Source organism: Pteropus vampyrus, unplaced genomic scaffold, assembly GCF_000151845.1.
Source record: "Pteropus vampyrus isolate Shadow unplaced genomic scaffold, Pvam_2.0 Scaffold112, whole genome shotgun sequence".
Taxonomy (NCBI): domain Eukaryota; kingdom Metazoa; phylum Chordata; class Mammalia; order Chiroptera; family Pteropodidae; genus Pteropus; species Pteropus vampyrus.
In genome coordinates this window covers 3,675,222-3,686,812 of record NW_011888893.1, presented here as the reverse complement: position 1 = coordinate 3,686,812, position 11,591 = coordinate 3,675,222, and the positions used below count along the sequence as shown (strand labels likewise).

Below are 11,591 nucleotides of genomic sequence, written 5' to 3'. Positions count from 1 at the left end.
GCCGGGCATGGGCCAGTGGGCCGGTGAGCAAGGGCGAGGGCAGCACTGACCCATGGCTCTGGGCTGGTACTGGCATCGGCACTGGGCAGGGGCCACACAGAGGCCGTCCTGGGACAGCTGGCCGGGGGGACACCCGCAGCTGGGCTGGCAGCCTGTTGAGCCTGGCTGGCACACGCTCCCAGGGGACAGGTCCTGGCAGGATCGGGGGCAGGGTTGCCCGCAGGGGAGAAGAGCCTGGCCACCCCCGCAGTCTACGGCAGGAGAGAGGCAGAGAGGGGGGTGCTGAGCGGGCCCATCCCGAGGACTCCTGATACCCCGCAATGGGCAGGGTTGGGGTGTGCCGCCTGCTCAGACCTTCCACCTCATCCCAAGTCCATGGGGCGAGTGACCTACGGACCGCCCCTCAAAGAGAGTGACATGCATGTGTGTGGGGGTGGGGTCAGAGGTCAGCATCACCGTCTCCCCAGTCTTAGAAGGGACTCTCCCAGGTCTCTGCAGAAGGCCTCACCTGTGCACTGTGTGGAATTGTCCTGGCAGGGGCGACTCTGCCTGTGGCTCCCGGGGCAGGGCCTGCCCCCCTCAGGGGTGGGGGGCCAGCTACATGCCCGAGTCCTGTGGGACTGCCCCAGGCACGCGTCACAGGGAGACCATGGTCCCCATGGGCTCCAGGCGCCGTCCGCTGTGCCAGGAAGACAGAATCACCTTAGGAGGCCCAGGGGGCCCAGCTTGCTGGGACTGGAGCAGATGCGTGAGGGCAGCTCACCTGGGCACGTGGAGGGGCTGGGGCAGGTCTCGCTCTGGTGCTGAGCCCCGGCCTCCTCTGCCTCCCCAGGGCACGGGGACCCTCCGTGCCGAGGAGCAGGACAGGCGCAGGCCCTGGAGCGGGTCCTTGTCTGGCCCCTGCAGGGCTGGGAGCAGGCTGTCCACTCTGACCACGGGCACCAGCTGCCGGGCACTGTAGGGGACAGTAGTGGGCACCGGGCATGGCGGTCCCTTCTGCAGCCCTGGCCCTTTCTGCCATCCTGGCTGCTTCTCCTCACCTCCCTCTGCGTTGGGTACGTACCTGGGCAAGGTAGGTCTGTGCAGTTCAGCCTCCCCTCTGAGCAGGTGCTGGGCGGGGCATAGGGCACGGGGTTGGGGAGATCGCAGCTCAGTCCCGGCCGTGCCCCCACAGGCACCCCTCCTACGCTGCCTCTTCCCTTCCCCTCACCCCTTCACCCTCATGTCCCTCCAAGCTCTTGGGTCCCCCTTCCCATCTCCAGCGCCTCCAGAGCCTGCTTCCTGTCCCACTCAGGCCCTTCAGGTGGCCCCTGGGCTCCCTGCTGGTCACTGGCTGGTGTGTCCTACTGGGAGATGACCACGGGTAGTCTGTTGCCGACTGGGACCAGACAGCAGAGGAAACACCACACCTGTGACCCTCCTCCCCTCGGAGCACACGCCCAGCCCTCTGCAGCTGCCTCAGCGTCCCCACCTCTCAGACAGGGGTCGGGGGCCTGCCGCATCTCCTTAGGGGCTGTGGGAGTACACCCTGCGTCAGCGGAGACCGGGGAGAGCCGGGGTGCGCCCTGCCTCACCCCGCGCCTGCTGCCTGCCGCGCCCTCCCTCACCAGCGGTTGCAGCCGTCCGGCCTCGCCAGCCGAGCGCCCGGGCGGTGCCGCTCCCCGGTCAGCAGGTCCAGGCAGCTGCAGTGGCCGGGCTGCACGCACAGGGCCCCGTCGGCACTCAGCACCTGGCCCGGGGGGCAGTAGCAGCCGGGCTGGCAGCGCCACACACAGTGCTGGGGGACAGCAGGTGGGGCTCTGGTCAGCAAAACTGAAAATGGGGCCGAGGGGCCAGGGAGGGGCGCCCTGGCGGTGCAGGAGGCAGGAGGCTGGGGATGTGCAGAGGGGAGGAAGTGCGACGTCCCAGCTCAGCACCTACGTCCTCAACGTGGTCATTGCCCGAGTTTCACTGGCACGTCTGCCTTGTCCCCTCCCAGGGCAGAGGGGAGGAGAGGAGAGCCTGGGAGGAGTTTCCCTTGGTGGGGGGGGTTCCTCCAAAGGTGAGCCCCATGGAGGGCTCAGTGGGGACCCCAGGTCAATGCCTAGGAACCAAGGCGTCTCCCAGATTGCCCAGGACTTAGGGAGCAGGGGCTGGCAAGCTGCGGGGGGAGACAGCCCTGCTGGGAAGGTCCAGGGGAGGCAAGAAGCCGGCACTGCCCCTCCCTCTTCCATCTCCTGGGCCCCCCCAGACAGGCCCACCATCCTTCTTCCACGGGTCCAGCATCTCTGCTTCAGACCCGCTGCCTCCCCACCATGCAGGTTCCACTGGACAAGGGCCAAGTCTGCTCTGAACTGTCCCTCTCCATGGTCCTGGCCGGGCGCTCAGTCAACAGTCTCACACATAAGCACCTGCACAGGCACAGGCACACACACACACATGCACACGCATGCACATGAACATGCAGACACGAACATGCACATGCACACACGCACACACACGCGCCTGCACACACATGAACATGCACACACAAACATGCACACACAAACATGCACATGCACACACATGAACATGCACACACAAACATGCACATGCACACATGCACACGAATGCATATGCACATGAATATGCACACACACACGAACACACATGCACATGCACACGCACGCACGCACACACACACACACACGCACACACACGAATACAAAGTCAAGGTCTCTGAGCCTCTCCGGGAACAACAGGGTGCCGGCCTGGTGGGAGATGACCCCATCCCTCCCTCCAGTGCCCTACCCTGCCCCGCTGTAAGGTGACCCTGGGAGCCAGGGGTCAGGTGGACATGCCAAGGGGGCCTGGACTCACCACGAGGTCATCACAGGAGCGAGGACAGGGAGGCCCACAGGGACTGTACTCGGCCCCTTCAGTGGAGGCGCAGTCGGTCACTGTGGGAGGGGGCGGGGTGGGCTGAGAGCTGTGTGGGTTGCCCACCCCAGCCTCTCTCCCCATAAAGCCTCCTGCAGCTTTCCTGCCTCTGCTCCTTGGCCCCCACCCCTATCCCTGGCAGGTACCTGGGCATGACAGGGCCTGGCAGGCCTCCCCCTGGGCCTGGGGCCCCTCGCAGTAATCTCCAAGGCCCTGGGGTGGGGGCTGGTCGCAGGCTCGAGTCCGGCTCCGAAGGCCTCCCCCACAGCTCCGGCTACAGCTGGACCAGGGAGCCCAAGGACCCCAGGCCCCAGCTCCTGAGGGGACAGCAGAGGAAGGAGCGTGGGGAGGGGGCTTGGCCGGGGCTGAAGGGTGGCGGGTACAAGGCAGCAGGTATCCCCAGGGGTGCCTTCCCGGGCTCTGGGGGACTCACGGTCACACCCTGGCAGGAGGCAGGGCTCCTCCTCGGCCTCGGGGCCTGGGCAAAGAGGAGCGGGCGAGGCTGCCGGGGGCAGCGGCGCCCCGCTGGACAGCACCACGCTGAGGGGCCCAGCACAGAAGCGGTGCCGATGGCGTCGGGCAGGGCCACAGGAGGCCGAGCACTCGCTCCACGGGGTCCAAGGAGACCACACGGGCAGACCTGGGGGTGCACAGCAGGGAGGGGCAGAGAGAGACCCGGGCGAGGCCCCCTCCCGCTGCCCCGTCCTGGGGCGCTCCTTCCCCGGCACCATCGTGCCCACTTCGGGGGGGTCAGGAGTGGGCCCGTTTCTCACCCTCCTCACAGGGCCGGGGCGTGCAGTCGGTGACGAGCCCAGACACACAGGAGCTGGAGGAAGAGCAGCGGAGGGTTGGGGCGCCATTACGAGCTGCGTTGTGCCCCCCGGATCCATTTGTTGAAGGCCTAAGCCCCAGAGCGTGACCTTGTTTGGAGATGGGGGTCTTCACGGAGATCATCACGTTAAAACGAGGGCATTGGGGTGGCCCTACTTCACTGCAACTAGTGTCCTTACACGAGGGGACGTTCGGGGACACGCACGCGAAGACACAGGGAAGGGGCCGTGCGAAGGTGGACGGGAGAGATGCAGCCGCCGCAGAGGGGACGTCAGGGGAGGCCACACGCAGAGGAGGACCGGGCCCCGGACGGGTTCTCCCTCCCGCTTCCGAGGAGAAACCACCCGACCGACGTTTTGGTCTCAGATTTCTTGTGCCCAGAACGGGGAGAGGATAAACTTTGGTCGTCGTAGCCACGCGGTCTGTGACGCTGTGGCAGCCCCGTCAGACCAGACAGGACAGAAGAGAGAGCAGCCTGGTACGGACGGGGTGGGCGGCCTCGGGAGCCGGACGCCGCGCCTGTGGGGGAAGGGGGCGGCCCGCCGGAAGCCGAGGTCCCCTGCCGCTGAGGACGGACGGCAGGGTGCTGGGGGGTCACGGGGCCACTGCACGGGGCGGGGTCTCACCAGTTCTCACAGGGATGGAGCACGGCACTGCGCGGGGCGTGGAGCCGTCCCCTGTGGACGCAGGGGCAGTCCCGGGCGGGCACGCACACGTTGTTCTGGGACCAAAACCCCCACCATCACCTTCCAATCTCAGCCCGGTGGGTTGGTGCCCCTGCCCAGGCCCCCTCCCCAAACGCCATGCGCACCCCTTCCACACACATCTGTCCCTTCCCACGCCTGCCGGTGTGGCGGGGCACGGACCCCCAATCTCTGGGAGGAAAAGACCGTTCCCGATTGTCAAACGCCCATGGAATCAGCCAACAAGACACGAAAGGTGCTATTAGTACGGTGACCCCTACGTTTTCGTCGACAAGATAAAACCGACCAGACTATGGGCACAGTGAGTCTGGACAGAAGTCGCTGGCGTCTCAAGTTTTTAGAAAACAGCGCATGGTTCAAAATCAGGTACACGGAGGTGTCCGGCCAGGCCCTGGGAAGCTCTTCACTGTCTTCCAGACTCGGATGACGGGGTACAGTGTTACCCCGCTTGTACAAACGAAGAAACTGAGGCTCGAGAACACTCGGCCCAAGGTCACAGAGCTGCTGGTGGAAGAGCCTGATCTGAAGCCAGACCCCACGAGTGTCTCCTTTACCCAGGCCCACAGCTCGGCGGCGCCTCCGTAAGCCCTGCCGACCGCTCCACGAGCTTTGTCCAAACTCCACCAGGCCTGCTGCACTTCCCAGCCACGGTCCCCACCGCCTCCGGCTGGAGTGGCCGCCTCCCTGCTTTCCACACACTCCCATCTTTGACGGACAGTCAGGACCACCTCCTCTCGGAAGCCCGCCGTGACTGACCCAGGCCCTGCCAGTCTGCATCTCACGCTCTAGAGCTTGCAAAGCCCACTTCCTGCATGATGCAGGGTTCTGTCTTCATTCTAGGGGCTCCCTAAGCTGGGGGCTTCTTGAGAGCAGAGCCTGCTCGTGCCTCTCAATGTAGCCCAAGACTGAGCACATAGTAGGTGCTCAGGAGATAGCTGTCCATAACATGAGAGGCATAGTGCTCGGGCAGGCATGAATCACAAAGACCTGGTAGACCTACCACCATTCCAGAAAAACAGAGGCCCCAGGAGACATGAATGCAGCTCGCCCGGGTCACCTGCTGGTGGCTGGCAGAGCTGAGCCACCACCCCTGAGTTCAGTGCTCTCCCCTCAGCTCTGTAGGGTCCCCCTGTCTCTGCATCCACTCAGGCCGTGCCTGTCCCTTCCCTGCCATCCGGGGTCCCCAGGCAGGGAGGCTGCTCACCAGCAGGAGCATCCCAGGCGAGCAGTGGCAGCCAGGCTGGCAGGTCTGGTTAGTCTCTCGTGGGGCACTGAGCTCTGCACAGGAGGCAGGGCCCTGGGCACAGTCCAGCCACAGCTTGTCCATGGGACACACGCCAGGCACTGGCCCTGGGGACACAGAAGTTGACAGCCTAGTCCAGGCTCACTCAACTCTCCCCTGGGATCCCAACCCGGGAGAGGCATCAGCTCTGCTGTGTGTGGCCGGGGAGGGTCACAGGGCTGCACAGGTCAGAGGTCCCTGGGGTGAGAGGGGGAGGTTGACAGGGCCAGGGGTCAGGTGGCTGATGAGCGCTGAGGCAGGGGCACGGTAGGCAAAGTAGGTCCCCAGGGCGGCCCTCACCTGCACAGGGCTGCAGGCCACAGGTGGAGAAGTCCACAGGGCTGTTCGGGCCACTGCCTCGGGTGCGGTTCCGGAAGCCACCACCGCAGGGCACGGAGCACGGAGACCAAGGGCCCCACTCCCCACCGGGACCTGGGGTGGCCCCCGGTCACTGCAGGCCTTCTCCTTATACTTAGCCCACTTCCTCTTCACGCACCCACACACCCGGGCACCTCCACCCCCTGGATCCCAGACACCCTAGGGCACCCCCTTCCTTCCCCCATCCCGCCCCAAGAGACACTGCCCCTTCTCGGGAGGTCCCAGGTTTTGGCCTGGAGCAGGCTGGCCCCCAGGGAGGACTTGTCAGAGCTTCCTGGGGACCACATGTTCGTGGCATCTTTTAGGGAAGGCCCCTGCACCTCTCTTGGGGTCCTGGTGGGGGAGCGACTGGGAGTGTCCTCAGCTCCTCTCTGGAGTGTTCTGAGGACCTCGGTCACAGCTCTCACCTCTGCATGGCTGCAGGCTACAGAATTCAGCCTCCATGTCGGGACCCTGGCACGGAGCACCCCCAAAGGCAGCTGGGGGCGCGGTGCCCGCCCGGAAGCGTCGCCGGATACCCACGTTGCAGCTGCGGCTGCAGAGGCTCCATGGGGTCCAGGGGCTCCAGCCACAGGCCACTGTCATGGCGGGTATGCGGGGCGGGTCGCGGCAGGTGTGAAACCAGATCAAGTTGTCCTTGGACCCCCACTTCCCCGGGGCGTCACTGAAGAACCCCGTGGGGTTGATCTCTGAAGGGACCAGCGTCCCCTCTGGTCCCTGAGGACCCGCCACCTCTGATTCCCGGGGCCGAGCACGGGGGTACCTGGGCAGGGCTCCGAGGTGCACGCCATCTCGCCAGAGACGCAGGTGCTGCAGAGAGAGGGCCCGTCACGGCCACGGTCAGCCCCTGCGCCTGGAGCTCTGCGCACCTGCCCCAGAGCCACTGCGGACCCCGCACCGCCCAGGAGGACACCGCACAGAACCGAAGCCAAGGGTCTGGGAAGCCAAGCGCGCTGCCCGCGTCCACGCGAGCTTCCTCCGCGATTCAGGATTCTCGCCAGGAGAATTCTGCCCTCCGCCAGCCCCCGACGCCCTGCACCGGCCGCCCTCGGTCCCACGGCTTTACCCAGGAGCCACCTCCTCAGACTTTCTATGCCACTGGTGTTTACTAAATACTGTTTGGAAGTGACTTGGAGCGGCTTTCCAGAGCCGGGAGGAGAGATTTATAGACAGAGCGTGTCCTAACTCAGATCCCCCGCGGAGGGAAACCGCACACTTTGTCTCCCCTTTACTTTTCTCCAACAAATGTGTCAAAGGCCACTTGTCAATTAGGTGGAATTTCCAGAAAAAGAATCTTAGAGAAAAAGCAACGTAGGAGGAGGGGGGCGGGGGGAGAGGAAAAATGAAGGAGAGCGTTGGAGGTTGGGGCCAGAGGATGGGAAACAAAGAGCAAGATGAGGAACGAAGAGGAGGAAATGGCATCGACATGGAAAAGGGAAAAGGAAGGGTTAGCGCGCCCTCTGCTGGCGATGCCCAGCGTCAGCTTTGAATATCGGGCGTTCGGGGTTTCTGAGTGGAAACCAGCGAATCCCAGGTAGAGAACTGCGTTCAGGAAAGAGAAACAGAGGTAACTGGAGAAGCTGGAAGCCCCTCTCCGGGCTCTCGCTCCAGCACAGATCACCTATCTGAGCCTCCGCCTTCCCGTAAGTCAAATGGGCGTGACTGTTCCTCCAGGCCCGGTTATCTCGCGCACTCTGGCATTCGCAGGGTACGGTGGAGGCATGCTAAGCCTCCCCCCTCCCCCGTGCATGTGCGTCCACACCTGCCCCCTCTGGAGCCACCAGGCCCCTCTCCCGCCCGCCCTCCCCTTGCCCCGACGCTGGTGGCTTACCAGTTGTTGCAGGAGTCCGGCGAAGCCACCGCTCCCGGTGCGTAGAGCTGCCCGTGCAGCTGGCAGGGGCACTGGGTGCGGGGCAGGCAGCTGGCATTGTGCAGGAAGAGGCCAGGAGGGCAGGCACAGCCAGGGGCACAGAAGCCGGTGCATTCCACCCCAGGGTCCTGCGCCAGGCACAGCCGAGGGCATGGGCCCCCCTCCTGGAGGCACTGTTCGGCTGAGCGGAACACCATGTCCCCTGGGCACTGGGCTGGACGGGAAGACAGAGCGGGTCTCAGCAGCGGTGGAGGGAAGGGCCAGGAGATGGCGGGGTGGGCGAGCAGAAGGGGATCTGCATGCAGGTGACTGGTGGCAGCCCGTTGGCAGAATTGAGAAGCCAAAGGAAGTCCCCACCCTTGGGCCGCAGCTGGTGCCTGGTCCCCAGCAGGCAGGAGCTGGAGGAAACAGGAAATCCAGCAGAGTCTCAGCTCAGGCCTTGCCTGTCCTGGAGCCAGAGATCAGTGATGTGCGAAGCAGGGTGGGGTAAGGGGTGCAGATTTAGGGGTGGCGGGGAGTGGGGAGGAGATTTGGTACCTGAACAGGGCTGCGTGTTGCAGTCCCTGGTCTGGCTGTGGGGTCCCTGGCACTCAAGGTCCCCAGGGGCCGAGGCAGAGCAGCTGCGTCCACGTGTCTGGATGCCTCCATCACAGGGCGCCGAGCAGGCAGACCAGGGGCCCCACAGATTCCAGACACTTGACACTGACAGGAAGAGCCAAGTTCACCGTCACAGACCACGAAAAGATGTGGCAGGGGATGGAGCATGGGAGGGGCTGGAGCTGTGTGGCGTGCAGGGTCTTAACTGAAGCTTCGCCAACACCCACACCTCCAGGGCTGCCCCAAACAGTCCTCCGGGCTGCGCCCACCCTGTCAGCCTCGTGCTGGGCTTCCGGCGGGGGGATGGCTGGGGGCCAAGCTTTGGGACACTCCTCATCCCCCGGTGTTTAGAATCTGCCCAAGGGGCCTCCTTTGCTCCTCGCCCCAACCCAGCATCCCAGGGACAGAGAAGGACATACCTGGGCATACAGGGGGACTGCAGGGCTCCTCTTGGGTGGCTTCTCCTGGGCAGGACGTGTTCCCTGAGCTGGGGCAGAGCCGGGAACGAATGCGCCAGCCTGGACCCCCTCCAAGGGCAAGGCAGCTCTGGGAGCAGGCGGACCAGGTTGCCCAAGGCGTCCAGCCCAGCGCCTCTGGAGGGGGAAAGGGCAGGCCTGCTGCAGGGTGGGGGGCTGGCAGGGCTGGGGAGGCTCGGGGACCCAGGTGAAGTCTGAGAAGCTACAAGGGTCAGGGGAGGGCTCACGAGGACCAGGAGTGCTGCCCTGCCCTCTGGGACTCCCCACTGTCCGGCCCAGGTCCCACTGGCCCCCAACTCATCCCACGCCTGTTCCCCGAGGACCCAGCTAGCACCCGACATGTCCACTGCCCATCCTCGTATTCCCACAGAGGAACATTCGGAGCCCTCTGAACCACTGTCCACTCCGTGCAGGAGACCGCAGAGTCCCCACGGCAGCCCGCAAGGGCGCTAGCACCCATTCTCCACTGTCCCCTCCTGCCCCCTCCTGCTGCAGAGCCGGGGCCCAGAGCCCTGGACCCACACCTGCCCCCGACTCTCCTGCCCTCGGCTCGGCCCCGCCTGCCCCGCACACAGAGACAGAGGCCTCTGCTGGCCCCGGCTCTGCCTGAGAGGGCGCTGGGCGCCTTCCTCTGGCCTCTGTGTGCCCCTGACCGCCTCCCCTAGCCCGACAGCCACGGCCGGGGGCCCAGTCTCACCCCCACACCCCACCCCCAGCCAGGCTGCTCCTGGAACCTGGGCTGTCTGTGTGGGAGGAGGACACCGTGGAGCCTGGGCCTCCTGGCAAAGCCCCACGCGACAAGACCAGTAAGTCCCAGGGCTGCCTCTGGGAGGTGCCGATCCCACCATGTTCCCAGGGCAGGAACTGGGACGAGGAAGGCGGGCACTGGGACAGCGTGGCGGCCCCTGGCCATACCTGTCCCGCACTCGGTGTGGCAGGCCTGCAGCTCCTGCCTGTCGCCTTCACAAGGAGCACCCCCGTAAGCAGCCGGAGGGTTGGAGGGTGACCTGGGGAAAGAGGCAGCCTGGGCGCCTGCTCCCCCTCCCTGCCCCTCACTCCAGCCCTCTTCGTCTGTCCATCTATCCTGCAACTGCCACCTGTTCCCTGCAGGGCCCCCAGCCCCCGGCCCTGCCCAGCCAGCTGCCCCCTCTGCCACGCCCCTCCCCCGTTCTCCTTCCCCTCCCTGCACACCTGAACCTGGCCCTCACTCCAGAGCCGCAGGAGCGGTCACAGGGACTCCAGGAGGACCAGGCTGACCAGCCGCAGGGCACAGGGCAGTCCCCGGGCTCACACCGCAGTGCCCCCTGCTCACACACGCTGCGGGGGGCGGGGAGAGACGAGGCCCAGGCGGTCAGGACTGGGGAGGGGGTGTGGGGAGGGGACCGTCCCCTGAGAGGAGCAGATGCCCTCACCATCGGCTGCAGTTGTCCAGAAGGAAGGGCAGCCCCGGCTGCTTCAGCTCTCCGCCCACGAGGCAGGGGCACTCGGCAAGGGGCAGGCAGTGTGCCTCATGGAGGAGCAGCTCAGGAGGGCAGCGACACCCTGGGGGGCGGGGAGGGTGCGCTCAGCTCCAGGCTCGGGGCGGCAGGGAGGGCAGGCTGGACACCAGGGCGGGTGGGCCTGGGCTGGCGCCCCACGTGCCCCCGAGGGCTCTGTCCCCCACACCCCTGCTTGCTGGGTGTGTCTCACCCTCCAGACAGTGCCCGCCGCAGCTGCCCTTGGCCTCAGGGTCCAGGCAGGAGGGCGGGCACGGGGGCACCAGCCCTCTCCGGCACAGCTCGGCACTCACGTGCACACGGCCCGGCCCGCAGTCTGGTGGGAGATGAGGACCGGGTGAGGTGGGCCCCAGGAGGCCCAGCAACACCCCAATGGCCTCACCCAGCTCCCCTTACCTGTACCCCCCGTGCAGGGCTGCAGGTTGCAGGGCGCCCTCTCTTGGGGGGCCCCAGGACAGGGGGCGCCTCCATTCTTGGGTGGGGGGTCCATGCACCTCCTCTGGCGACTCCGATGGCCACCCCCGCAAGAGACGCTGCAGGGTCCCCAGTCCTCCCACACTGTCCAGGCCCCAGCCACTGCAGGGAAGGAAGAAGGGGGTGGACCAGGGACAGCACAGGGAGAGGAAGCGGCAGAGAGGAGAGGAGCCCGGACGGCCGCCAGTGGGGAGGCCTAGGGGGCGCCCCGGGGACTCAACTGTCCCAGGAACCTCTCCTAGGTGGGGGACCTGGGCAAAGATCTCGAGGTGCCTTCTGAGATAAAGGGTCTGGTCCCTGGGAAAGGGCTGGGACAGCGGGAATCCTGGAGCAGGGCGCCCCCTGGTGGCAGCAGCCAGAAGCTGGGTTAGGGAGCCAGAGGTGGGGGCTGAAGACATCCTGATTTGGAGGCCCCTCTCTGCAATGCAGAGGCAGGATGGGGGACCCACAGAACGGAAAGGCTACGAGGCCTTGGACGCGGAGCCCAGGACAAGCGGCTCAGCCCGATAACACCCTCACTCGGGGCGGCGTGGGGACTGCTGCTCCAGCTGCCACTCAGGTCAAGCAGAAAGGGGGCAGGGCTGG

At 65.9% G+C, this 11,591-nt stretch overlaps 1 protein-coding gene across 1 annotated transcript in view; it reads right to left on the bottom strand.

Annotated features, from left to right (window-relative positions):
* The window catches only part of SSPO (SCO-spondin), a 48,594-nt gene that overhangs the window by 16,674 nt on the left and 20,329 nt on the right, over window positions 1-11,591 (bottom strand). The window contains exons 34-55 of the mRNA XM_011365538.1: window positions 10,929-11,108; window positions 10,726-10,848; window positions 10,449-10,578; window positions 10,228-10,353; window positions 9,952-10,043; window positions 8,980-9,153; window positions 8,501-8,665; window positions 7,925-8,177; window positions 6,857-6,903; window positions 6,501-6,671; window positions 6,016-6,147; window positions 5,638-5,783; window positions 4,356-4,450; window positions 3,672-3,724; window positions 3,332-3,538; window positions 3,045-3,215; window positions 2,839-2,918; window positions 1,608-1,777; window positions 1,064-1,110; window positions 764-955; window positions 509-679; window positions 51-251 (exon numbers count right to left, since the gene is read on the bottom strand). Coding sequence (XP_011363840.1) covers window positions 51-251; window positions 509-679; window positions 764-955; window positions 1,064-1,110; window positions 1,608-1,777; window positions 2,839-2,918; window positions 3,045-3,215; window positions 3,332-3,538; window positions 3,672-3,724; window positions 4,356-4,450; window positions 5,638-5,783; window positions 6,016-6,147; window positions 6,501-6,671; window positions 6,857-6,903; window positions 7,925-8,177; window positions 8,501-8,665; window positions 8,980-9,153; window positions 9,952-10,043; window positions 10,228-10,353; window positions 10,449-10,578; window positions 10,726-10,848; window positions 10,929-11,108 — 3,126 coding nt within the window. The remainder of the gene's footprint in view (window positions 1-50; window positions 252-508; window positions 680-763; window positions 956-1,063; window positions 1,111-1,607; window positions 1,778-2,838; window positions 2,919-3,044; window positions 3,216-3,331; window positions 3,539-3,671; window positions 3,725-4,355; window positions 4,451-5,637; window positions 5,784-6,015; window positions 6,148-6,500; window positions 6,672-6,856; window positions 6,904-7,924; window positions 8,178-8,500; window positions 8,666-8,979; window positions 9,154-9,951; window positions 10,044-10,227; window positions 10,354-10,448; window positions 10,579-10,725; window positions 10,849-10,928; window positions 11,109-11,591) is intronic.